Here is a 27,097-nt window from a genome sequence, read left to right as displayed (position 1 = left end):
GTAAAAAAAATGTCAATAAGCGTATATTTATTGGTTTGCGCAAAAGTTATAGCGTCTACAAACTAGGGTACATTTTCTGGAATTTACACAGCTTTTAGTTTATGACTGCCTATGTCATTTCTTGAGGTGCTAAAATGGCAGGGCAGTACAAACCCCCCCCAAATGACCCCATTTTGGAAAGTAGACACCCCAAGGAAATTGCTGAGAGGCATGTTGAGCCCATTGAATATTTCTTTTTTTTGTCCCAAGTGATTGAATAATGACAAAAAAAAAAAAAAATTTACAAAAAGTTGTCACTAAATGATATATTGCTCACACAGGCCATGGGCATATGTGGAATTGCACCCCAAAATACATTCAGCTGCTTCTCCTGAGTATGGGGATACCACATGTGTGGCACTTTTTGGGAGCCTAGCCGCGTACGGGGCCCCGAAAACCAATCACCGCCTTCAGGATTTCTAAGGGCATACATTTTTGATTTCACTCCTCACTACCTATCACAGTTTTGAAGGCCATAAAATGCCAAGATGGCACAAAACCCCCCCAAATGACCCCATTTTGGAAAGTAGACACCCCAAGCTATTTGCTGAGAGGCATGGTGAGTATTTTGCAGCTCTCATTTGTTTTTGAAAATGAAGAAAGACCAGAAAAACATTTTTTTTTTTTCTTTTTTCAATTTTCAAAACTTTGTGACAAAAAGTGAGGTCTGCAAAATACTCACTATACCTCTCAGCAAATAGCTTGGGGTGTCTACTTTCCAAAATTGGGTCATTTTGGGGGGTTTTGTGCCACCTGGGCATTCCATGGCCTCCGAAACTGTGATAGGCAGTGAAGAGTGAAATCAAAAATTTACGGCCTTAGAAAGCCTGAAGGCGGTGCTTGGTTTTCGGGGTCCCGTGTGCGGCTAGGCTCCCAAAAAGTCCCACACATGTGGTATCCCCGTACTCAGGAGAAGCAACAGAATTTATTTTGGGGTGTAATTTCACAAATCCCCATGGCATGTTTGAGCAATATAACATTTAGTGACAACTTTGTGCAAAAAAAAAAAAAAAAAATTTGTCTCTTTCCCGCAACTTGTGTCACAATATAAAATATTCCATGGACTCGACATGACTCTCAGCAAATAGCTTGGGGTGTCTACTTTCCAAAATGGGGTCATTTGGGGGGGTTTGAACTGTCCTGGCATTTTATGCACAACATTTAGAAGCTTATGTCACACATCACCCACTCTTCTAACCACTTGAAGACAAAGCCCTTTCTGACACTTTTTGATTACATGAAAAAATTATTTTTTTTTGCAAGAAAATTACTTTGAACCCCCAAACATTATATATTATTTTAAAACAAATGCCCTACAGATTAAAATGGTGGGTGTTTCATTTTTTTTTTTCACACAGTAATTGCGCAGCGATTTTTCAAACGCATTTTTTGTGGAAAAAACACACTTTTTTAAATTTTAATGCACTAAAACACACTATATTGCCCAAATGTTTGATGAAATAAAAAAGATGATCTTAGGCCGAGTACATGGATACCAAACATGACATGCTTTAAAATTGCGCACAAACGTGCAGTGGCAACAAAATGAATACATTTTTAAAAGCCTTTAAAAGACTTTACAGGTTACCACTTTAGATTTACAGAGGAGGTCTACTGCTAAAATTACTGCCCTCGATCTGACCTTCGCGGTGATACCTCACATGCATGGTGCAATTGCTGTTTACATTTGACGCCAAACCGACGCTTGCGTTCGCCTTAGCACGAGAGCAGGGGGGACAGGGGTGCTTTTTTTTTTTTTTTTTCTTTATTATTTTTTTGCTTTTTTATCTTATTTTTAAACTTTTCCTTTCATTTTTTTTTAAAATCATTTTTATTGTTATCTCAGGGAATGTAAATATCCCCTATGATAGCAATAGGTAGTGACAGGTACTCTTTTTTGAAAAAATTGGGGTCTACTAGACCCTAGATCTCTCCTCTGCCCTCAAAGCATCTGACCACACCAAGATCGGTGTGATAAAATGCTTCCCCAATTTCCCAATGGCGCTGTTTACATCCGGCGAAATCTAAGTCATAAAATGCTCGTAGTTTCCGGTTTCTTAGGCCATAGAGATGTTTGGAGCCACTCTGGTCTCTGATCAGCTCTATGGTCAGCTGGCTGAATCACCGGCTCGTGAATGGCGTACCTGAAGACAAAAAAATGGTTAACAATAAAGCACAGTAAACGGTAAAGTATAAAAAATTGCATACCTGAAAAGCAAACATGATAAAACATAATAACAATAAAACATTGCAGAATATAATACAGTAAAAAAGAGCAGAACAATAGAGAGAGAATAGAGAGAGAGAGAACAATGAAACGACAACTATTTTTTTTTATTTTTGATTGTGTTTTTTTTTTTTTTTTTTTTACACTTTTTTTTGTAACTAACTTTTATAACTGTAACCGGTTCCAGGTTCGGGTCTCTCAAAATGCGATGGCATCTTGGGAGACCCTGTGATAGTGTGCCTAGTCTGTGCAATGCTGTACCCTACGCTAATACTCAACTAGTGAATGGTAGCGTTCAAAACATTCACCAATGCAAAGACCAGGATTGTCAGGACAGGAGGGACAATAATAGCGGGTGTCACGCCTATATCCGCGCTTGCTGCAGACACAACATCTTTTTTGGGGGGGTTCGTTGGGTAGGGGTACTCGGGAGGACATATAAATGCCTCTCATGCAGCCGACTGCATTTGGTTGGGGATGTGAATGGGGGAAGTACGGGCGCTGCAGAAGCGGTGGGTTCCCAATTAGGATTGGCGAATGCAGCAGGAAGGGCATTATGGGCACGACAGGCCTATGTTTGTCTTTTTGGTGGCAGCGGGACACTACTTGTGCTTGCCACCTCACCAGCTTGAACTGCACTTATGGGACTCGCCATGTCACCAAGTATTACTGCAGTGCTGGTTTGACTACGACCGGGGTGTACTAGGCCGCTGGTGCTTGCCAGTTCACCAAAACGCTACAAAAAAAAGTGACAGCGATCGATCGATACTGCACTTGGGTGGGCTGGGCTGGGCCAGGCGGAGGGGCAAAACGCAGGTGCTAGCAGGTATCTGGCTGATCCCGCTAACACTGCGTTTTTGGGAACCCTAAACTGCTGGGGACGCTAGTATAGATCTGATCGGATCAGATATTGATCCGATCAGATACTATACCACTAAGGGAGGCGTATGCTGCGTGCGTGGGTGTTAGCGGTACTGGCGCTAACCTGACGCTGCCTGGGGCTGGTGCTTGCCAGTTCACCAAAATGCTACCAAGAAAACTGTTAGCGATCGCAGGGATCAGGCCTGACTCTGCGAACGCTGCAGTTATGCGTTTAGTGTTTTGTAAGTGACAGTGATTGATTGATCGATACTGCACTTGGGTGGGCTGGGCTGGGCGGAGGGGAAAAACGCAGGTGCTAGCAGGTATCTGTACTGATCCCGCTAACACTGCGTTTTTGGGAACCCTAAACTGCTGGGGACGCTAGTATAGATCTGATCGGATCAGATATTGATGCGTCAGATACTATACCACTAAGGGAGGTGTACGGTGCGTGTACGGTGCGTGCGTGGGTGTTCGCGGTACTGGCGCTAATCTGACGCTGCCTGGGGCGACGCATATCACCGCCGGGCGATCAGGGGGCTAAACCTTTATTCGGTAATAAACGGCGGGTGCCCTGACACTATAAAAAATAAACAAACTAACCAGCGTCACCCGTAACAGTTATACGGTGATCAGTGGTGAAAGGGTTAATTAGGGGGCAATCAAGGGGTTAAAACATTTATTAGATAGTATATGGGGGTCCCTGTCGCTATAAAACGCTGACAGCGAACCTAAATATTTACGTTCCTAACTAGCGTCACCAGCGACACTAATACAGCGATCAGAAAAATGATCGCTTAGCGACACTGGCGACAGGGGGTGATCAATCGGTTAAAACTTTATTAGGGGGGGTTAGGGGGGTACCCTAGACCTACAGGGGGCTAACACTCACTGTCCTACCACAGTAACTGTCACAAACTTACACTATGCAGTAATCAGGAAAAAAAAAAAAAAAAACCTGCTTGGTGTCAGTTTGTGACGGGGGGGGGGGGGGTGATTGGGGGGGGATCGGGGGGCGATCGGGGGTGTTTAGTGTGCCTGGCATGTTCTACTGTGTTGTGTGTGAGTGTTGGTGCACTTACATGTCGTCTCTCCTCGGCGCTGGAACGGAAACTGCCCAGCCGAGGAGAGATGACATCACATCCTCTGCCTCTGTGTACTATACAGAGGCAGGGGATGTTTCTCATTGGCTGGGAGCGATCGCGAGGGGGGGGCCACGATCGGATGGTCTCCCCCTCGTCTCTCATCGCTCCCAACCAAATGCCGACCGCCGATGGCACCGGGGGGGGGTGGGGGGTGGGGGTGTCCGATCGGACCCCCTGCCCACGGGAAGGCAATCACGTACCAGGTACGTGATTTTGCCTGCCCGTGCCGCTCTGCTCACGTATATAGACGTGAGGCGGTCGGCAAGTGGTTAAAGATTCTAACTACCAGCAAGAATGAGTTCTTGCATTTAAAGAGCACCTGTCATTTTAGATCCATCATAGCAGCGCCTGTTAGCGGGCATCCGCTCACCTGCTGCCGCCACGTCCTTCACCTTGTTGTGTCACTGCCACATTACCAGCTGTCCCATTAGAGTGCATGGGACTGCTGACAGCAGGTCAGAGGAGGAGGAGCTGCTGCGGGACAGAGATGACAGTTGCTCTTTAACAATGATTTAAATCAAGTTGATTTATATCAAGCTATTTTACTAGTGATTTCAATCATGATTTAAATTGACTTGATTTAAATCATATCCGCCCTGAGTAAAGGTATAGCAGATACTGTTATAGACATCTAACTAGAGGACTAGATTCTACTTACCATGTGAATAAATCATTTAACCCACTGACACATAACAATGGTACACAAATCAGTTAGGCTTTAGATACAAAAAGACTGTTGTGACCAAAGCTGTTTTCAAACAGGAACATTTACTGCATTCTGACTGCACTCTAGACACCAGCCAATGTCAACTGATATCAACAGTAACTAGAGCTGTTAGTACATGCCAACAGCGCTGCATGATTCTCATATGCTTTATTACTATACTGGGGTCAGCTGGCAGTCACCGTCATAGTATACACTACATCAGTGATGCTGACCAGTCACTCAAGGATAGTCTGCCATAAAGATGTACTGAACAAAGCGATCACAGGAATAAGTTCTCTTTCACACAGGTGTCATCTGTTCTGTCACATTTTTGTCAAAGAAAAAACAGATTCAGTTTACATCAGTGCGCACATCCATCTTTAGTTTAGTTCAAATCAGTTTGAACATTCAGTTTAGATCAGTCTGCATCCATTTTTTTTCTTCCAGAGACCAATCAGAGATGACAAATGTATACACAAAAAATGTTTCTTGGCTAAAAATGGACAAACAGAATGGATGTAAATGGATGTCACCTGTTTACATCCATTTAAAGTGGTTGTAAACTTTCCCCCATAACTTTGTCCCATGTAAATCAGCATAAAAAAACCCTAATGAACACTGCTTGCAGATATCTCCTTACTTGCTTAGTATTGTTGTAATCCTTTTTGTTCTTTAGAATGATGTCAATGAGCATGCCCATATCTCCTTGAGAAGGAGGCTTGGTTAACAGTACAGGAAGTGCTCAATGTAAGAGCAGAAATACACTCTACTGTGGACTCAGAAAACATTACTTAACCACTTCCCGACCGCCGCACGACTATGTACGTCCTAAGTTTGAACGGGGATATCGTTGTTATGGCAGCAGCTAGCTGCCATAACCCCGGTATCCCCGTTTTCGTGCGGCGGATTCGCTGCGGCGGATTCGCCGCGAGATCACTTTTATCGGTGGCGGGAGAGGGCCCCCCCCTCCCGCCGCGATCCGGTGCCCTCCGCCGCTTACCGGAGCCGTCGGTAGCGGCGGAGGCGATGGCGTCCTCTGCCGTGGTGTGTATAGAGACGAGTGAGGCCAAGATGGCGCTCACTCGTCTCCATGACACTGCTGGGCGGAAGCGACGTCAAAACGTCACTTCCGTCCACGCCTCTTAAAGGCATATTTTTTCAAATGTCATTTTTCTAAATTACTTTTTTTTATTTTTTTATTTTTTATTGAATTTTAGTGTAAATATGAGATCTGAGGTCTTTTTGACCCCAGATCTCATATTTAAGAGGTCCTGTCATGCTTTTTTTCTATTACAAGGGATGTTTACATTCCTTGTAATAGAAATAAAAGTGACACAATTTTTTTTTTTTTTAAAAAGTGTAAAAATAAATAAAATATTGTAAAATAAATAATAAAAAAAAAAAAAAAAATGTTTTTAAACCCCCCTGTCCCGACGAGCTCGCGCGCAGAAGCGAACGCATACGCGAGTAGCGCCCGCATATGAAAACGGTGGTCAAACCACACATGTGAGGTATCGCCACGACCGGTAGGGCGAGAGCAATAATTCTAGCCCTAGACCTCCTCTGTAGCGCAAAATATGCAACCTGTAGAATTTTTTAAACGTCGCCTATGGAGATTTTTGAGGGTAAAAGTTTGACGCCATTCCACGAGCGGGCGCAATTTTCAAGCATGACATGTTGGGTATCAATTTACTCGGCGTAACATTATATTTCACAATATAAAAAAAAATTGGGATAACTTTACTGTTGTTTTATTTTTTTATTCAAAAAAGTGAATTTTTTCCAAAAAAAGTGCGCTTATAAGACCGCTGCGCAAATACGGTGCAAAAAAAAGTATTGCAATGACCGCCATTGTATTCTCTAGGGTGTTAGAAGAAAAACCATATATAATGTTTGGGGGTTCTAAGTAATTTTCTAGCAGAAAAACCTGTTTTAAACATGTAAACACCTAAAATCTAAAACGAGGCTGGTCTTAAAGTGGTTAAGATGGCGCTGCCTTACCCCTGGAAACAAGTTTTTTAAAGTTTCTTTAAACAGTAAGTAATATGCGATTTGGGCTGGATTAAAGTGGCTGTAGTTTGATAATTACTTATTATAATGGACTAAATGAAAAGAAGCATCAGAGTGGGGGAGTTTACTTCCTCTTTAAATCCACCTTAACAACTTGCAGCCTGCCCACAGTATTTTTTTTTCTGCGAGTGGGCGGCAGCTACAGGATCAGCAACGTACTGCTACGTCACTGAGAACATGTGCACTGGTGCGCCCCCTAGGGTATCATGTAATCACTGACAACCATGGTGATCACATGATTACAATGTAAACAAAACAGTCATGAATAGTTTCCGTTCATGGCTGCTTGCGATGCTGTGATTGGCCCATAGTACCTAGCACCCTGTACCATGCGATTAGCTGTAGCCAATCACAAATCACAGCTAAAACTATTGCTTACAACAGTGATCATCATGGTTCTAAGCACTACCGGTATACAAAAAAAAAAAATCCTGAATCCCTGATCACCCCTCCCCAGAGTAGTACAGGGTCACTATATTACTTTGACAAGAGTATATAAAATATATATATATATATATATATATATATATATATATATATATATATATACATATACATACACACACACATATACAGTATATATATATATATATATTTATTTATTTGTGTATATATATATATATATATATATAGTTTACCATCCAACCTGACAGAACTGGAGAGGATCTACAAGGAGGAATGGCAGAGGATCCCCAAATCCAGGTGTGAAAAACTTGTTGCATCTTTCCCAAAAAGACTCATGGCTGTATTAGATCAAAAGGGTGCTTCTACTAAATACTGAGCAAAGGGTCTGAATACTTAGGACCATGTGATATTTCAGTTTTTCTTTTTTAATAAATCTGCAAAAATGTCAACAATTCTGTGTTTTTCTGTCAATATGGGGTGCTGTGTGTACATTAATGAGGAAAAAAATGAACTTAAATGATTTTAGCAAATGGCTGCAATATAACAAAGAGTGAAAAATTTAAGGGGGTCTGAATACTTTCCGTCCCCACTGTATATATATCTTTAGAAAAAAAAAAGAATTTTTTTTTTTTTTTATTAGCCACTTAAGGACCGAGCCTCTTTCTGAGATTTGGTGTTTACAAGTTAAAAACATTTTTTTTTTGCTAGAAAATTACTTAGAAAAAAATATATAATGCTTGGGGGTTCTAACACCCTAAAGAATAAGATGGTGGTTGTTGCAATACTTTCTATCACACCGTATTTGCGCAGCGGTCTTAAAGCGCACTTTTTTTTGGAAAAAATACACTTTTTTGCATTAAAAAATAACAGTAAAGTTAGCTCATTTTTTTTTATATTGTGAAAGATGATGTTACGCAGAGTAAATTGATACCCAACATGTCACGCTTCAAGATTGCGCCCGCTCGTGGAATGGTGACTAACTTTTACCCTTAAAAATCTCCATAGCAGACGAATAAAAAATTCTACGAGTCTAGGGCTAGAATTTCTCTCGCTCTAACGATCGCGGTGATACCTCACACTGAACACCGTTTTCATAAGCAGGTGCTACTCACGTATGCGTTTGCTTCTGCACACGGGGCTCGGCAGGACGGGGAGCGTTAAAGTTTTTATTTTTTCTTCTTATTTATTTTACTTTTTATTTTTACATTGTTCTTTAAAAAAAAAAAAAAAATGTGTCACTTTTATTCCTATTACAAAGAATGTAACCATCCCTCAAAAAGACCTCAGATTCTCATATTTACACTAAAATGCAATAAAAAAAAGAAAAATGTCCCTTTAAGAGCTATGGGCGGAAGTAACGTTTTGGGTGGGGGCCATCTTCCCCTCACTCATCTGCATACCTAACAGGGAGAAGAATCCGATCGCCTCAGTCGCTACCGGCGGCTCTGGTAATCGGCGGAGAGTGGCGGGAGGGGGGGGCCCTCTCCCACCACCGATAAAAGTGATCTTGTGGCAAATCCGCCAAAGAGACCACTTTTATCTGAAACCGAACCGTTCACTGAAGAGGAGGATACCGGGGTTATGGTATCTAGCTGCTGCCATAGTGATATCCCTTTTCAAAGTGCCGACGTATACCGTCGTGAGCTGGTCCGGAAGTGGTTAACATACTGTCACCAGTCAGTATCCCTCATCACCACCACACCAGTCATATGATGATGCTGTACTGCATTGGTTACAGTATGTGTTAAAAAAAAAAAAAAAATTGTAAAGAAAAAATAAATGTTTTTTTTTTTTCTTAGTTTTCTAAAAAATTGTGACAGAAAAAAAAAAAAAAAACTCGCTATGCCTCTTACTAAATACCTTGGACTTTCTACTTTCCAAAAAGGGATCATTTAGGGGGTATTTGTACTGTCCTGGTATTTTAGGGCCTCAAGAAATGAGATGGGCTGACAGTACATCAGAACTGAACAGTTTTCAAATATATATATACCATAGTTTGTAGACTCTAACTTTCACACAGACTAAACAGTATTCACTAATTTGGGTTAATTTTACCAAATAAATGTAGCAGAGTAGATTTTGGCCTATATTTATGAAGAAAGGTTATTCGTTTGCAAAATTTTATAACCGAAACTATGAAAACATTTTTTTGAAAATTTTTGTTTTTCTCCACCTATTTAGCAAAAATTAAAAAAGCCAGTGGTGATTAAATACCATTAAAAGAAAGCTCTATATGTGTGGAGAAAAATAGTAAAAATGTTATTTGCGTACAGTGTTGCATGACCGAGCAATAGCCAGTTGCACAGTGCTGAATAGTAAAAAATGCCCTGGTCATTAACAGGGTAAAACCTCTCGGTGGTCAAGTCATTAAAAAAACAGACCTGAAAAGACACATATGTAATGTAGGCTGATGTAAATGGATGATCATACGTTTACAGCCGCCCACCCATGGACAGGAATTGTGTTTCAGCCTGCATCTGTCTGAAAAACTGACAGACGGATCTAGTCTGAACCCCCAGCGTGAAAGGGGCCTAGAAGTCAAGCTCCCTGCAGCAAGTACATACAATACCTTGGACGCAAATAAATACACAATTAGAAACCCAGGGGAACCCTAATACCACACTCCATTCTCAGTAGTACCTGTCTAATTCAGTTTCCTTTTCTATGGCTTTCTGAGTCACAGATATCAGGTCTTCTTCAAGCTGTAGGATTTTTGAAGACATTTCATGACATGCTTTCTTCACTTCTTCACTTTCTGCTTTAAGGATTTCAGATGCCTGGAGCATTCCCTGGTTGAATAAAACAAAACAAAACGGTCATTTCACTTCAATACATCTCTATGAAAAGATCAAGAGTAATCTAGAGGTCCGTGGATAAAATATGTTTAGTAAGCTGCCAAATCTAAAATTTTATTATGTTATCCATATCCATTCCCCTTTTGGAATACAGCTTTACGTTGGCTAAATTAAGGTCTAAAAGTTGGCAGCGCAGTGGTTAGCGCTTCTGCCAAGCAGCACTAGGGCCACCGGTTCAAATCCCAACCATGATACTACCCACCTGGAGTTTGAATGTTCCACCTGTGCCTGCGTGGGTTTCCTACAGGTACTTGGGTTCCCTCCTATACTCCAAAGATATGCTGGTAGGTTAAATAGATCCTGTCTAAATTGTCTCTAGTATATGAAAAAAATATGAGTTAGGGACCTTAGATTGCAAGCTCCTTGAAGGCAGGGACTAGTGTGAATGTACAATAAACAGTATATGTAAAGCGCTGCGTAAATTGATGGCGCTATACAAGTACCTGTAAATAAATACGTGTAAAATATGAACAAGATGTCTGAACCCTGTCTTGATATCAGCCTTCTGTTATCTTCTGCAAGACAGCACCGAGACTGGGAGGGGTGGGGCAACAATAGCAGTCAATCATGCTTTGCTGCAAGTGCTGCCCGGGAATATATTGATGAGTTGTCAGTGTGCTGCAGTCCTTTACTATCCACTCAGAAAGCTGCAAGGAGGAAGTGACACCACTTTATTCTTTAACTCTAACAGAGAATGTGGCATCACCCTCTTATCTGCGTTGCCTTACAGGGGGTGTAAAAATCACACAAGTGGCTGCACAGAATTACAAATCCTTACACATTCTAAGCATGTAGTAGTTTGTCAGGATTTCACCTTTAACTCCCCTACTTTCAATGCTCCAATTAACCTGGCTTTTTTGGCATCTATGATAACAAAAATCCCTTGCAAGACAGAAATTCAAGCTGCTAATATCTGTGCATTTTGGCCACCACAAACTCCTTCACATTGGGAGGCCCGATTTGTGAGAGATTTTTGCCTTTTAATTCATTTCTATCTTTGACAAATAAAGTTCAGACATGTACTAACCACCATTGACATGGAGGGAATAAATATAAAAAGTAACTCTAAAACAGTGATGGCGAACCATGGCACCCCATATGTTTTGGAACTACATTTCCCATGATGCTCAGGCACTCTGCAGTGTACTTGAGCATCATGGGAAATGTAGTTCCAAAACATCTGGGGTGCCATGGTTCACCATCACTGTTTCTAGAGCCACATAAATGCATTATCACAATCCTCAAAACATAGAGGTAACTGTAGCGAGGTTTACTTACCCAATTCAATGATATGCTGAACCGACAGACCAACATATTACACTTGTATGTTTACAGCACAATGACAGACTCTGGATGCAAATGACTAGCTTAACAGACCATGCCTTATATTACCAGACAATTCATTTTTGTCCAATATTATGGCTTTAAAACCCATAAAGTGCGGTCTACATATCAGTTCATGGCTAGACAGAATTCCACTTGGATTTATTTAAATGAAAATGATGTGAACATACAGCTGTCAGACAAAGGAGCAGATGTTTGCATTCATATCATTTTCTTTTTCCCAGCAGAACACTAGAAGGAAACAACATACCAAAAATAGGATAGATAACTGGAAAGCTTTCAGACAGACAGGCAGTTGCAGATATGTCAACCCCTCATTTATTAGCAGAAGCCAGCAGGATCATTTCCATTCCCCATATAAAAGGTTACCCTATGACAACAATAAGTAGTGCCAATCACAGCCTCAAGCATCACTGACACTCTAAAAGAGCCTCAAATGATTTACACGTTTTTTTACTTCCAAGATTTTTAAACTTTCTGAATGAAAATTCCTGGTCATGGATCCCTTCAGAAAACAAAGTAGATCAATGGTTAGCACATATCCTCAGTTCTAATCCTAACTGGGACACTATCCACATGGAGTTTGCATGCTCTCTTTCACATGGTGCCTGGCTGGGTTTTCTCCAGGTACTCCAGTTTCCCTCCCACACTCCAAACACATACTAGTAAGTTAATTGGCTCATGTCTAAATTGGTCCTAGTATGTGTGTACATGTGAGATATGGACCTTAAAGCGGAGCTCCTCTCAAAAGGGGAAGTTCTGCTTTAGAGTTCTTGTAAACCCTGTTACACCACTTCTATAATGAGGCTTACCTGCAGGTACTGTAAATATCTCCTAAACCTGCACGGCTTACGAGATATTTACCACATACTCTTGCGCCAACATCATCGGCACATGTGCACTGAAGAAACGGCCCACTCAGGCCATTTCTTCAGCAGCCGTGCCATGACCGGCGGCTCCCGCGCGCATGCGCGGGAGTGACGTCATCGTGGCTTAGGCTAATCACATGGCCAGAGCCCGCAAACCTGGAAATAACTTTGGGAGACATGTCGCTGGTCACGGCAGTGTGCGGGGCAGCTTTAACAGCTTCGATGCGATGCATTGTAGCTCATTATGCCTTTGTCTTACACGCATGGGTCTCAAACTGGCAGCCCTCCAACTGTTGCAAAACTACAAGTCCCATCATGCCTCTGCCCATGGGAGTCATGCTTGTAACTGTCAGCCTTGCAATGCCTCATGGGACTTGTAATTTTGCAACATCTGGAGGGCTGCCAGTTTGAGACCCCTGCAGGGATTTTTTTTGTTATGTATTTTATTTTTTGGGTTTACAACCACTTTAAGGACTCATACCTAGCTTCTGTTGAACAATTGGCACTTTTGAGGAGTGTGGGGGAGCGGGTACACGATTTTGACAGGTACCCGCTCCCACTTCTGCTCCAACTGCCTAGGTGATCCGAGCAGAAGTTCCTCCCCCGTAGTCTTCTGGGACACGTGACTGCATCCACCATTCACGACAATAACAGGAATAACCCAGGAATGATTAAATACCACCAAAAGAAAGCTCTATTTGTGTGAAGAAAATAACAATTTCACATGGCTACAGTGTAGCATGACCACGCAATTGTCATTCAAAGTGTGACAGCGCTGAGAGCTGAAAAATGGCCTGGGCAGGAAGGGGGTGTAAGTACCCTGTATTGACGTGGTTAATAAAGGAGACAGTTCACTTGGCAAACGTGAATGTTCACAGAGCTTAGTAAATGAGGCGAACCTATGTTCACTTCAATCAACCAATCCTGTGCTAACAAAAATCCTATTTTAGTCCCCCCCCCCCCCCCCCCCCTTCAGAAATGATGGATATTTACATGCACACACTTTTACTCTACTTACTAATTTTTACACTAAATCAAAAAAATGTGCTTTGCTGAGTAAATATCTTCTACTCCTTTAGTGACAAACCATTTAACACTAACAGGGGTGCTTACAACTATCCGTTTTTAATTTATTCATTAAAAACATTTACCCCAAAAAGGAAAAGAAAAAACGGTTTGCTGTAACTAATTATAAAGTGTGAAGAGGAGTTTGACTTCAAATTTTTATTGTCTTGAAATCTGCTAATAACTGCCCCCCCCCCCCAGAATGCTGCTGCTGTCACCCCTGTGCTCCTTCATCCAGAGTGTAGGAACTCTAATACAGGAGGTGTGTTACTGGCCAGATCAGTAGATGACAACAGAGGGGGGAAAAAAAAAACAAGAAAAAAAAAAACAAGAAAACCAAATGCAGCCACTACATCAAATGATTGGAAAGCTGCAATATATTATATGTTTGATTTTAATACAACTTTAAAGTGGTAGTAAACACCACTGGGATACATGCACCTACAGGTAAGCTTATAATATGCACGGTTTAGAAGATATTCCGTGTTGCTCCAGTCGGTGATGTCAGAACCCGCGCCGTTCCTTTAGAGCTCAGTGCCGTGACTCCCACATGCATGCGGGGGAATGATGTCACTGCAGCTCAGCTATTTAAGCGGCCGCAGCCCACGAAGACCGGGTGAAGATGAAAGCCTCTACAGCGGTGACAGTGCGCCAATGCGGGGCTGCGTTTTAAGGTAAGTATTTCATAATGTGCTAGTATGCAGTGCATACTAGCACATTATGCTCTTAACTTGCAGGGAGATATTTTTTTTTTCATGTGCATTAGTTTACTACCGCTTTAAAGCCAGGATGGATGGCAATAGCTTGTTCTAATGAGTGGCCAGACGGCTGCTTAAAACCTCATACACACAATGAGAAAATCGGACGGATAATATTGCTTTCAACCTGATCATACAATAATGCGATCGTTGGTACACAGCTTTCGAGAGACGATCAGGACAGGTTTGAGACCCACCGATTGAAGGTTGAACACTTGGCAGTGAAAGGGTAAGAGTAACCTGTAGTTTTAAGGGTTAAAAAATGGCACTGGACAGCATCCAAGTTTGCTGTAAACTATTCAGGTACAATAAAATATAATGAGAAGCCGCGTTTACTCATTAATTGTGAAAATCATGCTCTGAGCTACAGTAATTAAGAAAATAACTTTTACGGGTACCTAGGGACTGAAAGTAGACACAATAAGTCTTCATTCCAAACTTGCACTTTCATTTGATTTAAAACTAAAACCAGAATAAAGAATCAAAAAAATAAAGACAGAAAAACACTTGCAATGCCCATATCTGTTGTGGAACTCTCTGACCTAATACGCTTGGCATTCTAGTTCCATGAGGGAATAAAAACTACTGCAGTAGCCTTAAAATATACATATCCATTATCTAGATTAGTCCATGCTTTTATTGTTTTCTGTGTCCCTTTTATATGATACCCCCCTCCCAACATGTTGTGTCACTGGGATGGGGGGCACCGAAATTACAGAGCATGGAAGAGTGCATCGCATACTAGCTCATTATGAAATACTTACCTTAGAATTAAGCATTCCAGCGGCGCCCGCACACTGCTGAGACGGCTGACAAAGTTTCCTGGAGTTACTTCCAGGTTGGCAGGCTCTGGCGCTGCGAGTGGCCGGAGCCGCGATGACGTCACTCCCGTGCATGTGCATGGGAGCCGCCGTTCATGACACAGGGCTCAGATGGAACAGCACCCGTGGCCATTCCTTCAGATCACATGCGCCAGTGATGTCACTGGCTGCATGTAATGCAAAATATCTGCTAAACGGCGCATGTTAAGAGATATTTACACTACCTATAGATAAGCCTTATTATAGGCTTACCTATAGGTAAATGTCAGCAGAGGAAGTTTACTTCCTCTTTAAAAAGTTTAGCAAAGTTTAAGTGTCACTAAAGGCCCCTTTTTCACTTTGGATAGAGTAAGGAAGGCTTATAACCAGAGCTGCATGATTAATCGTTAAGAATCGAAATCGCAATCTTTTTCCCTTCCCAATCTTCAAAACAGCATGTTGCGATCTTTCTAACAAGCGCAGAGAGTTCTCACAGCTGGAAAAAAAAAAATAAGGGCAGCCTGACAAGTTTTATTACAACACCAGAATAAGTAAAAACAAAGTATCTTTTCGTTCTTTTATCAAAGGAAAGAACTCCGGCGGGTAGATGAGGGAAGTTTAACCATTTAAAGACCAAACCTTTTTTGACATTTGTTGCTTACAAGTAAAAATCATTATTTTCTGCTAGAAAATTACTTGGAGCACCCAAACATGATATAATTTTTTTTTTAGCAGAACCCCTGGAGAATAAAATGGCGGTTGTTGCAATATTTTATGTCACACCGTATTTGCTCAGCAGTTTTTCAAACGCAATTTTCCCATAACCAAAACAGAAAGTTAGAGGAAATCTCTCCAAAGTCAGGGAATGCCAGCGTATCACCAGAACTATTGTCCCTATTGGAAGATTTCCCCTCTATTGTTCTGATGTCAGTCCAAAATGTGGGATTACCTTTTACTTCCATAAAGGATGAATCAGGGGCACAGACTACAATAAAAACAGACAGGTGGTAAAATTCCTCTTCACTCTGGCCCAAAAAAAAAAAAAGCCTAAGGCCTCTTTCACACTAACGATCCGTATGTCCGTTTTTCATCCTTCCGTTTTCGGATGAAAAACGGACATACATGAATCTCTATGGAGCGTCGGATGTCAGCGGTGACATGTCCGCTGACATCCAACCCGCTCCGATCCGAAAAGTGTAACGGAGGAAAAACCTACTTTTCCATCCATTTTCGGATCGGGTGACGACGGACACTACGGTCCGTCATCATCCGATCCCCCCATAGGGGAGAACGGCGCTCTGACAGGTCCGTCGCTGCACACTGTGCAGCGATGCACCTGTCATCTTCCTGCTCAGCGGGGATCGGTGGAGTGATCCCCGCTGAGCAAGCGGATATTCACAGGGCGGATCATCACTGATCCGCCCCGTGAGAAAGAGCCCTTATTCAATTTCCAAAACTTTCCAGGTAATTGCAAAATATTTTTACATTTCAGGGTTCACCATCAAATGGAAAAATCACCATCCAGCATTGAAAATAAGTAGCCAGGTGAAAATCTATTGACCTGCTGCCATCAATGCCTTTACATTGCACAAAAAAAATTGTCCTACATACTTCATTTTGGCAGCAACAATCTGTGTTTTGCATTTATTTAACTTAAACTTAGGTTCCCTGCTGGTTAACATGTTAGACAACAAGCGTTGACTAGTGTCAATGCATGTTAGAACATCACGTTAGCACAAGCATTTCTCAGGAGCATCTCTCTTGTAGCCACCGTGATTATGATTATGTCACATTTTTTCGTCACAAAGCGGTACAATGTTTTGCCTAGAAATTTAGCCTTTTATATTGTAGGCCTGTAATTCTTAGGAATAACTCACTTAAATCTGTCCAAACAAGAGTCTAGTAGATATCCCGGGTATGATAAAGTTTTAAACACGAAATCATAAATTATAATATAATAAATAACTATAATTATAAAAAAATGATAATAATAATAATTATAATAATAAAATGAATTCCCCCACGATTCACTATTGCTTAATTCTGCAAGTGTTTTAATTTATTATCGCTGTTTTCTAGATGGTCTAAAACCACTTTTGACGTAAAGGGACACTTTTTAGTTGCTATGGACAATCTCCAGTTTCCAGGCAGAAAGAACAATATATATATAATATAAAACTGCATGCAGGGCACTGGACAAACCACTAGGGACAAAAGGGAGGTGAAATTATTTCATACAGTAATATAATCTGTAAGATTACACTGTACTGTTACGAATTTAGTACTTTTTGATATTGCTGCTGGCTCCGCCCCCATGCATCATGACGCTCGCAGGGAACGGAACCCCGGAACACAGGACATCGGGCGGGGATTTACAGCGGGGGGACAAGGTAAGTACACTGCACCAGGATCCTGATATGCAATCCTGAGTGTGGCTCGGGTTACTGCTAATGGTACTGAAATTTAAGCTCGAGCCACACTCGGGAATACTAACGGGGAGGTTAAGGAAAAACTGGTCGCAAGACCTTTGAAAAAACTGTCACAGTAGACTTTTCAGGATTGCACGCACAGGGGTAATTTCAATACAGGCTTAGGAATTCTATTGAAACTAAGGTGCAAAAAACCCCAAAGAAACAATATATGAGAACAATAACCCCAAAACTCCTGAATGCTGCAAAGGGTTTGATCCCAAAAAATGGTTAGTGAAAAACCAGGTATAAGAGAGTGGTTTGAACAAATAGATTATTATAGTTAAATGGATCTATTGAGTAGTAGGGATATAGGACACTATAGGAAATATACTAGCACCTGGGAGGGTTGGAAAAATTTTAAAGCCTCGGATAAATATTTGGAGAAGATGAAAGAAGGTGAAGGGCTGCGAGTCAGAAATTGAAGGGACCTAGAAAGAAACAAACCAAATAAGGGGGGGTCAGATGGTGGGGATAATAGGAAGAGAGAAAGAGAGACAAGGAATAGGTAATGTAACAGGAGTAGTTCTATTTTTTTTTTTATGTAAAATAAATTAAACATTTAAATAACTAATAAAGATATTGCTGAATAAGCCACTATGATGTGAAAACGAGATGGGACAAAATTGAACTGCAAAGTTGAAATAAGTCTCTCAGAAAATTTCGCTGAGGTGGAAAAAAAAAAAAAAAAGAAGAAACTAAGGTGCAAGATATTATGTCAATATTAGCTAGATTATGCTGTGCAGTTTACAAATGCATTGATCCTAGGTAGTGAGACTAGCATGAACATTCACTGGAAAACATGAGTCAGTCATTAACAAAAAAATGCTCCATGACCCGTAACACAATATAAACTCAAATTTTACCACATAAATATAAAAAAAAATATTTGAAGAAAGATAAAACATATCCTTGTAATGCAGGATAATACTAATATTCAAATATCTAAAAGCTGACAACTATGACAGAAATCTTTTGTGACAATCACATATATAAAGGCCAGTTCCCACTGGTGCGATGTCCAACACTGCATGTGATTCGCACCACACTGCAGTGCAAATCACATGCGATGTCTGTGCGATGCGATTTCAGCATACAGATAGTATGGCTGAATTTGCATCACATTCAGACCAAACTCACACAGGACCCTTTTTTGGTCCGCAGCAGAATCAGATGGCATGGGTGTTCACACCCATGCGATCCGATTCATGGCCCGAATTCGCAGTTTGCACTGCAATATGCGAACTGATCTGGGGGTGTCATTAACTTTTAATTGACACTCCCAGCAGTTCGCATAGGGCAGTGTGAACTGCCTCTGAGAGACATGCGATGTGGGAATCCGCAGTGGATTCGCAGGGTACCCACATCGCTGCAGTGTGAACCGAGCCTAAAACATTTGTTTGAAATCTTCAATTAATTGGAACTGCAGCATTGGTCAGTAGGAAGAAAAAAAAAGCTAATAAGATTACAATGTCTCTATTCGATTCTTAGTAAACAAATCAATAAACAAACATTCTATAGATTTTTTTTATTTCTTCCTTATTAATTAAGCCCTCTGGAAAAGAAATAAATATTTTAAGCTGTAAACAGATTTAAAAAAAAAAAACAAAAAAAAAAACGTAAGTGTACATTAATGAGCATCTTTGGCATTTTGGAATGTATTTTACAGTCCACCTAGTCCAACGTACTAGTGTAAAATCCTCATCACATAGGAGGAATGCCCCTTAAGACTTCTGTTGCAGGTTTTAAGCATTTAAAAGCCAATATACAGATACTTCCCTCATCACACAGGCTGAATAGACAATAAAGAAGATAATGTATAGGTGAACCGAATGTGATTGATATTAGCATTAAGGTGACATAAATTGGCTAACAAACTAGGACTAACATATTTGCTATTAAAAAATATACACGAATACAGAATGGCATATGCCTTAGGAGAATAATAACTAAACTGGCTTATCTTTTGCCAGTAAAAAAAAACCCATAATGACTTATCGCATTTCCTAAAGCTGGCTATACACAGAAAGAATTTTGGGCGGTACCTGATGAACCAGCCAAAATTCACTAAGTAGGTGACTCTGTTGGCCACTTCCCACCCAACAATCTTGACAAGAAAAATCGGTAAAAAAAAAAAAAAATCAATGGCTGAACAGCACCTGCATCCAAAGGGATGCAAGCATCATTCTGGGATTTTAACAGCTGAAGAGTCCAGCTCTCAAAATACAATAGCCACAGTGGGACATTTGTTCATCCATGCTGTGTGGGTCACTGTATAGGCCGAACAAAAGAAAATAAATGTGTGTATGGCCAGTAAACTCATTTCATGCACAGGACTGTATGTGATAAAATGGAAATTTGCAGGGGGCAGGAAGGAATCATACCATATATCTATGGGCAAATAATACAAAACTTTTGCCTGTGTGATGCTCCTTGAATGATTATTCCTGCAGCTATAAAACATTAGATAAATATAAATTTTATATATATATATATATATATATATATATATATATATACATATACATATACACACATATACATATATACATACACACACACATATACTATATATAGTATTGTTTTTATATTTTTTATTGATATTTTGAAACATTAGGTCAACTGTAACACTAGGTGTCCTTTTAACGCCCAACTACACATATTGTACAGTATACTGACAAAAATGTATAATTAACAGAAATAAACTTTTTTTTTTTTTTATCACAGATATATTTGATCTGCTGTCAAGCTATGTTGCATATTAAAGCTATTATGTAAGCTACTAGCTCAAATTTTGATCTTCAAAATATTAAACCACTAGAGGGCAACATGACATTACAAAACAAATGTTCACCCCTCCCCCTACCAATAAAATATGATCTCCACTTCCAAGCACGGCTTACTGCAAATCCAAGGATCTAACTAACACTATGAGGATTTCATACACACAATTCATTCAGTAAAGACTGGAGAGAACAGGAACCCCCCCTAAAAAAAAAAACACGCCATGAAAAAAAAAAAAAAAAAAGAATTTTGAATATCTTAAAGCATTTAGGAGAAAACGAGCATTGCTTTGCACAAAGTGATCCTCAGGCAGAGTATGCTAGGCCATCCATCGGTAGGATGTTATTGGAGAACAGATCCACATGAACACGGTGTCGTTGTTTGGGAAACCTATGGTCTAGATTAGGCGGCTGTATTGGAAACACAAGGCTGCCCTCTATCTATACTGCTGAAGCCTTTTAATTGTTAACAGGATTCACCCATTTATAGCTGTGAAACACCTTTTACTCCAATAAAGGCCGAGGCAATTTGAGCTTCTCATCCTGCCAGTGCAAATTTACCTTTGTATGCTCTTAGCTATATACCGTGCAATAGGAAAGGAAAAGCCATTATGTGAATCCCCTGTCTTATCACTTCTGACGTCAGCCATGCCATCAATTAAGTTTAAGAGAGTTAACCACTGACAGAATAGCTTGTTTATGGCACGCTAACCTGTTGTAAAATATAGTTCAAATTACAATTGTGTGGTATGCTGCCAAACCCAGGTGAGCTAGAGTGTGCTCCTGGCCAATGGCAGCGATGGATTCATAGAATTCTGGATTAGCCAGGGCGCTTTTCTATGAAAACAGTGGCTTAGTTTTTGCTAAATTGCTTCCTCAAAGCAATATTGACTTGCCAGCCCTGCTGATTATAACTGGCAGGTCCATATCCTGTAGAAAGTATGCATGAATCATTAACAGTAGCATTGTTATGCCATTAAGTTTACTACCCAGCTACTGTTATAAACAGTAGGGCACAGCAATATTTTGATCCTAACTTTACAGCCGCCATATTGTGAATGCATGCTTTCCGTAAAAACAATATTAATTTACGCACTCATAAATGTGTATTTCATAGTTTATGCTTATGCATTCTATGATCAGAAGAAATTTATAAACTTATTTGACAATAAATGTGCAGTAACCTCCAGAAAGAAATCAAGGCAACCATAATTCCTATTGCTTTGATTTCTTGATGGAGGTTCAAATACTTTGATTACTGACACTACTCCAGTAAACCAGAATCTGGATGCAATGAGTTCCTGTACACAGTCACTGTAATGTTTTAGCAAATAAACCTGTGAAAGAAAACGTGCTCTGAGTAAAATACATATGGCTGCTATTGTAGACCTCTCCCTTTGAAACATATAGACTGGCACTGCTCATCACTTCCTTCTATGATCTCTCCCTCTGAAACACAAAGCCTGCTATTGCTGACCTCTTTACATGAAACAAAGGCTGCAATTGCTGACCTCCTTGTGAAACATTTAGGCTGCAATTGCTGACCTCTTTATCTGAAACACAAAGGCTGCCATTGCTGGCCACTTCCTCTGACATATTATTTTATGTCAGAAGAATTGTGACAATGGGGTGCAACTTGTCATGCGATTTGGATTGTTAAATTGCCCCGGTGTGAACAGGGGCTTAATCTGGCCATACAATGAGGAACATTCACTTTGTGAGTAGCCATATCAGTACACTCTGCCCAACATCCTTTAACTGAAAAATTGCAGGAAGCAGGTAGAAAATCATTGTCTGAACTGTAGCTGCATCCATAAGATAAAGCTGCAGTTGGGAGTATTCTGACAGCTTGCACTGCCACTGCAGATTCATCCATCCACGCTGCATAGCATGGATAGTAGAATTTGTTAGATTGTTTTCACATTTAGCCTGCAGGCTACATGAAAAAATAAATAAATCTATCAGTGTATGGCTTTAGGCTGCTGTAGCAGACCTATTCGTCTGAAATACATAGCCTGCTACCTTTGCTGACCTTTTCCCCTGAATATTCTAGTTTTCATGCCACCATGGTGACCCAGAACAAGGACACATTCAGAATTCTTACTTCACTTGTTGCATACCTGTTCTAGATCAATGACTTTGTAAGTATGGACCCAGAAACACAAAGCATGACAGCCAACCAGCATTTTCACAAGGCGATTATCAAAGGCAGCTTTTATGAATAGACCTCCTTCCAGAAGTCCGATGTTGACTTCTTCAGTGGAGAACGAGTTCAGTATTACCAAGGTAGGTTCCAGTCACATGACCATTATGGTTAAGGAGTGGGCCAAACACTGCTAGATAAGACTCCTCAATTTAAGGTTTTTCTATGTTTAACCACTTCAATACCAGGCACTTAGACACCTTCCCGCCCAGGCCAATTTTCAGCTTTCAGCGCTGTCACAATTTGAATGACAATTGCACGGTCATGCAACACTGTACCCAAACAAACTTTTTATCATTTTGTTCCCACAAGTAGAGCTTTCTTTTGGTGGTATTTGATCACCTCTGCGGTTTTTATTTTTTGCGCAACAAATAAAAAAAGACCGAAAATTTTTTTTAAAAATTTCGTTGTTTCTGTTAAAAATTTTTGTAAATAAGTACGTTTTCTTCTTCAATGACGGGCCCTGATATGGCTGCACTGACGGGCACTGATACGGCGGCACCGATGGGCACCGATGAGGTGGCACCAATGAGGTGGCACTGATCTGATGATGGGCACTGATAGGCGGCACTGGTATGCGGCACTGATGGGCACTCATAGGTGGCACCGATGGGCACTCGTAGGCGGCACTGATGGGCACTCGTAGGTGGCATTGATGGGCACTCGTAGGTGGCATTGATGGGTAGTTATGGGTGGCACTGATAGTTGGCACAGATGGGCACGGATGGGCACTGATAGGTGGGCACAGATGGGCACATATGGGCACTGACAGGTGGCACCGATGGACATTGATGGGTGGCACTGATGACACTGATTGTTTGCAGTGATGCCCCTAAAGGTGGCATTGCTGGGCATCACTGCAACATAATGGTGCCAATCAGTGCCCATTTGTGGGCACTGATTGGCACAGATTGGGCACATGTGGATGGCCATGGGGTACATACCTGGCCATCCACATGTTGCCCCTTCCCTGGTGGTCCTAGTGGCGATCCCTGGTGGTCCAGTGTGGTGATCTGAGGGGGGGCTGCGCTGATAAACAATCAGCGCAGACCCCCCCCCCCCCCCCCCCCCGCCAGGAGAGCCGCCGATCGCCTCTCCTCTACTCGCGTCTGTCAGACGCGAATGAGGAAGAGCCGATCAACGGCTCTTCCTATTGACATCGTGATCAGCCGTGATTGGACACAGCTGATCACGTGGTAAAGAGCCTCCGCCGGAGGCTCTTTACCAAGATCGGTGTAGCGGTGTGTCAGACTGACACACCGATCCACCGATCGCCGCGATGTGCGCCCCCGCGGGCGCGCGGCGGCATGTTATCTTGCTGGACGTCATATGATGCCCAGTCAGGATAACTGACCCACCGCCTGGCCCATCTGCTATGGGCCAGGCGGGAAGTGGTTAACTGAAATAGGAAAACTCCCTTGGGGCCCCTTTCACACGAGGCAGACTCCACTTCCGCCTCAGTCCGCCGGCTGAGCGGGAGATCTCTCCGTTGATCTCCGCTGAGCCGGCAGATGACAGGTCCCTCTCTGCTCACTGAGCGGGGAGGGGCTTGTCAAGAGCCACTGCTGCCTATGGAGAGATCGGACGAAAATGGACAGCATGTCCGTTTTCATCAGATCTCACCCGATCCAACAGCGACGGATCCGAACGTAGAGGCATCCGTCTGCTTTTAGCGGATCGGACGGGGTCGGATGTCAGCGGACATGTCTCTGCTGACATCCGTCTCTCCATAGGCTAACATGGAGCGCCTGTTAAGGTCCGCCGTCAAAACTGACAGGCGGACCTGAACGGTCCGATTGTGTGAAAGGGGCCTTAAAGTGTAGCTAAAGGAAAATGAAACACATTTAAATACATTTGTTAACAACTGCTGCAAAGAACACACCTTGAAAGCTTGTTTGTTGAATCTGCAGGGACATTCAAATGTCCTGATGAGATAACTGTGGAACCGTTTACTAAATATACAGTATTTCTTGTAATATTACAGAATTGTTCTCTTTGAAGAAGAGATAAGGAACCCAATTTTAGACTGCATAATCTGACATGTGTAGCACATGTAGACACCGAGACCTTACATTACCAGACTGAAAGGCTCCAAGTGAAATTAGATAAGGTATAAATCAAATGTTTCCTAATAAGAATATATCACCTACAAACAACAGCTTATTAAGCATCTGTAAGGACAGACCTAGCATACAAGAAATACGGTATAACAATCAACTTTTATTTATGTAAAACATTTATCCCAAAAGGAACAAAACGGTTTGCTGTAAGTGCTTATACAGTGTGAGCTTAGTTTGGCTTCTATTTGTTTGTGTATCTAAATCTGCTAGTGCATCTAACACTCCCCTCCCCCAGACTGACAATGCTACCATTCAAATGTGCCCCTGTGCTCATTCATCCAGAGTGTAGGCACTATAATACAGGAGGTGTGTTAATGGACAGATCACAAGGTAAAAATAGAAGGAAAAAAGCTTTAAAAAAAATGCGGCCACCACATCTATTGATTGGTAAGCTGCAATAGAATACATTTTTGATTTGGGGTTTAATACTGCTTTGAACTTGCATGTTTAAAAACAAGTCAGCAATGGCAAATTAAAATGTGTATGTCCATGCAGGTATAGACATACTCTAATTTTTGTGTGTATGTGTGCGTTACTGTAGATATTGCTGTAACATAGAACAGTCATCCATTTTATTCTCGTATCTATATTATGGGGTAGAATTGTAAAGGTTGAAACTGACATTCTGCATGTCATGCCTAATATCCCTAATGACAAGTTTGCTTATTGATAAGCTGCTCTAAGTAATTTCTTCACTTCTTGTGACTGTATTCTAAAACGATTTTTGACATTTTTTTCACCACCTTTAGCCATGCAGCTAATAATTTAAATGGTAATAATCCAGTATGGCACCTTTCTCAATGATCTCTATCAGGCTTCCTTTAATAAATGCATCAGTACACATAAGGTAGTTATTCTGCCAATCATCTTTTATTGGGCCTCTTTGTACCCAATAGGAATATTTTAGAATAAAGCACTTCTTGCAGAACAATATCAGAGTTCTCAGAAGTCACATAGAGGGACCATGGCCTACCACAAGTACTTCTGACTACTTTGCTGAAATCCATAGTGACCTCAAACATACTTATGTTTTATAGTATGGTTTACATTATCCCATATATTATTTTACCAGCTATGTTTGTCCTTTCTTTAACAAGAGAAATACCTAGCTTTGCTTGACTATCACACATACAATTTATTGTTCAATTTATCTTTTATAAGTGTTTTTCAGGTCACCTCCACTTTAATTTATGATCTGCCATTGAACCACACTCATTTCAGAAACCAGAATTTTCATTTTATATGTTTCTGTTTAATTTAGAAATACTGTATGTGTCAGCTGTGACTAGTTCCAGCACTGCATTCATATTTTTATTATTTGGCTTTGTACAACAACCAGGCAAGTCAGTCAGGGTTACAATACTGATGTGTTAATTCCTGTTGGCTGCATGATTTTCAGTTAATGTTTGAAAACAAATCCTTCAACTTGGCTCCTAAAATACTCAAAGCTAAACAATAACACATTATTAAAAGTAAAAAATTACCTAAATTAATTTGCGCTTAAAATGTAATTTCATTTTTAAGTCAAGCTGTGGCTTGTTTGTTATATTTAGTGTGAATGATTGTAAACCTGAAGTTTAATCTGCTTATATTTTGCCTTGCCTTGTCGTCCCCCCCCCTCCCCCCAATCAACATGCTAATCACATTTTCAAATAAGACCTTTCCATTTTGACTACATATATCTTATTTTAGACCCAGTGATGTCATCACTAGGTCTCTGTGCTTCTCGATGCAATTAAGGCAGATGATGGCTGGTGAAAGGGGCTGGCATGGTGCTTTTAAGAGCTCTCAACCCTAATACAAGCAGTGGTCTGGCTCTGGAGAGGAGTGATGCAAAAATCAAAATGCCTAGATGAGTTGATATCAGTCTGGGGGAGTGGGCATTTTTAGGAAGGCTACATTTGCCTGCAGACCACCCTAGGTCACATTTACATGTGATGCTTAGCCTTCATGACTGAAAAACTAAAATCCAATGAGGGAAAGTGGTGGGCCATAGGCAGTAAGGCTGGGAAGCATCCGGCCGCAGGGCTACAGTTTGGAGACCACTGAACTAGATGATGCTGGGTGTCATCGAGTGAGGAAATAAGGTGGGGTCTATCTAACTTGCTATGCACACTGTAACTAGTTTGCAGTGTGCAGTGAAATCAAAGTACGCAATTCCAGTACAGGAGAGGAGCTTTCAGCTGTCAAAGACAAAAGTTCAGCATTAAAGGATAACTAAACCTCCCTTAAAAAGAGCCAAAAATGCCCCCCCCCCCCCCCCCCCCAGCTCTGTGTCTTACAAAGACTTCTGATCAGACATTTCACCCACTATTATGGCTCTGACCTAGCCATGTCTTATGTACTACTTTCTGGGTGATGAAAAATATAATAGTATAA

At 41.2% G+C, this 27,097-nt stretch overlaps 1 protein-coding gene across 2 annotated transcripts in view; it reads right to left on the bottom strand.

The window, feature by feature from the left end:
• TAX1BP1 (Tax1 binding protein 1) overlaps positions 1–27,097 on the bottom strand; it is a 203,629-nt gene that overhangs the window by 79,854 nt on the left and 96,678 nt on the right. For both annotated transcript variants that reach the window (XM_073630158.1, XM_073630159.1), the window contains exon 6: positions 10,094–10,242. In XM_073630158.1, coding sequence (XP_073486259.1) covers positions 10,094–10,242 — 149 coding nt within the window. The remainder of the gene's footprint in view (positions 1–10,093; positions 10,243–27,097) is intronic.

The sequence above is a fragment of the Aquarana catesbeiana genome, linkage group LG05 (assembly GCF_042186555.1).
Source record: "Aquarana catesbeiana isolate 2022-GZ linkage group LG05, ASM4218655v1, whole genome shotgun sequence".
NCBI classification, from domain to species: domain Eukaryota; kingdom Metazoa; phylum Chordata; class Amphibia; order Anura; family Ranidae; genus Aquarana; species Aquarana catesbeiana.
Note: the sequence above shows the minus strand (reverse complement) of the source record. Positions and strands in the feature narration are given on the sequence as shown.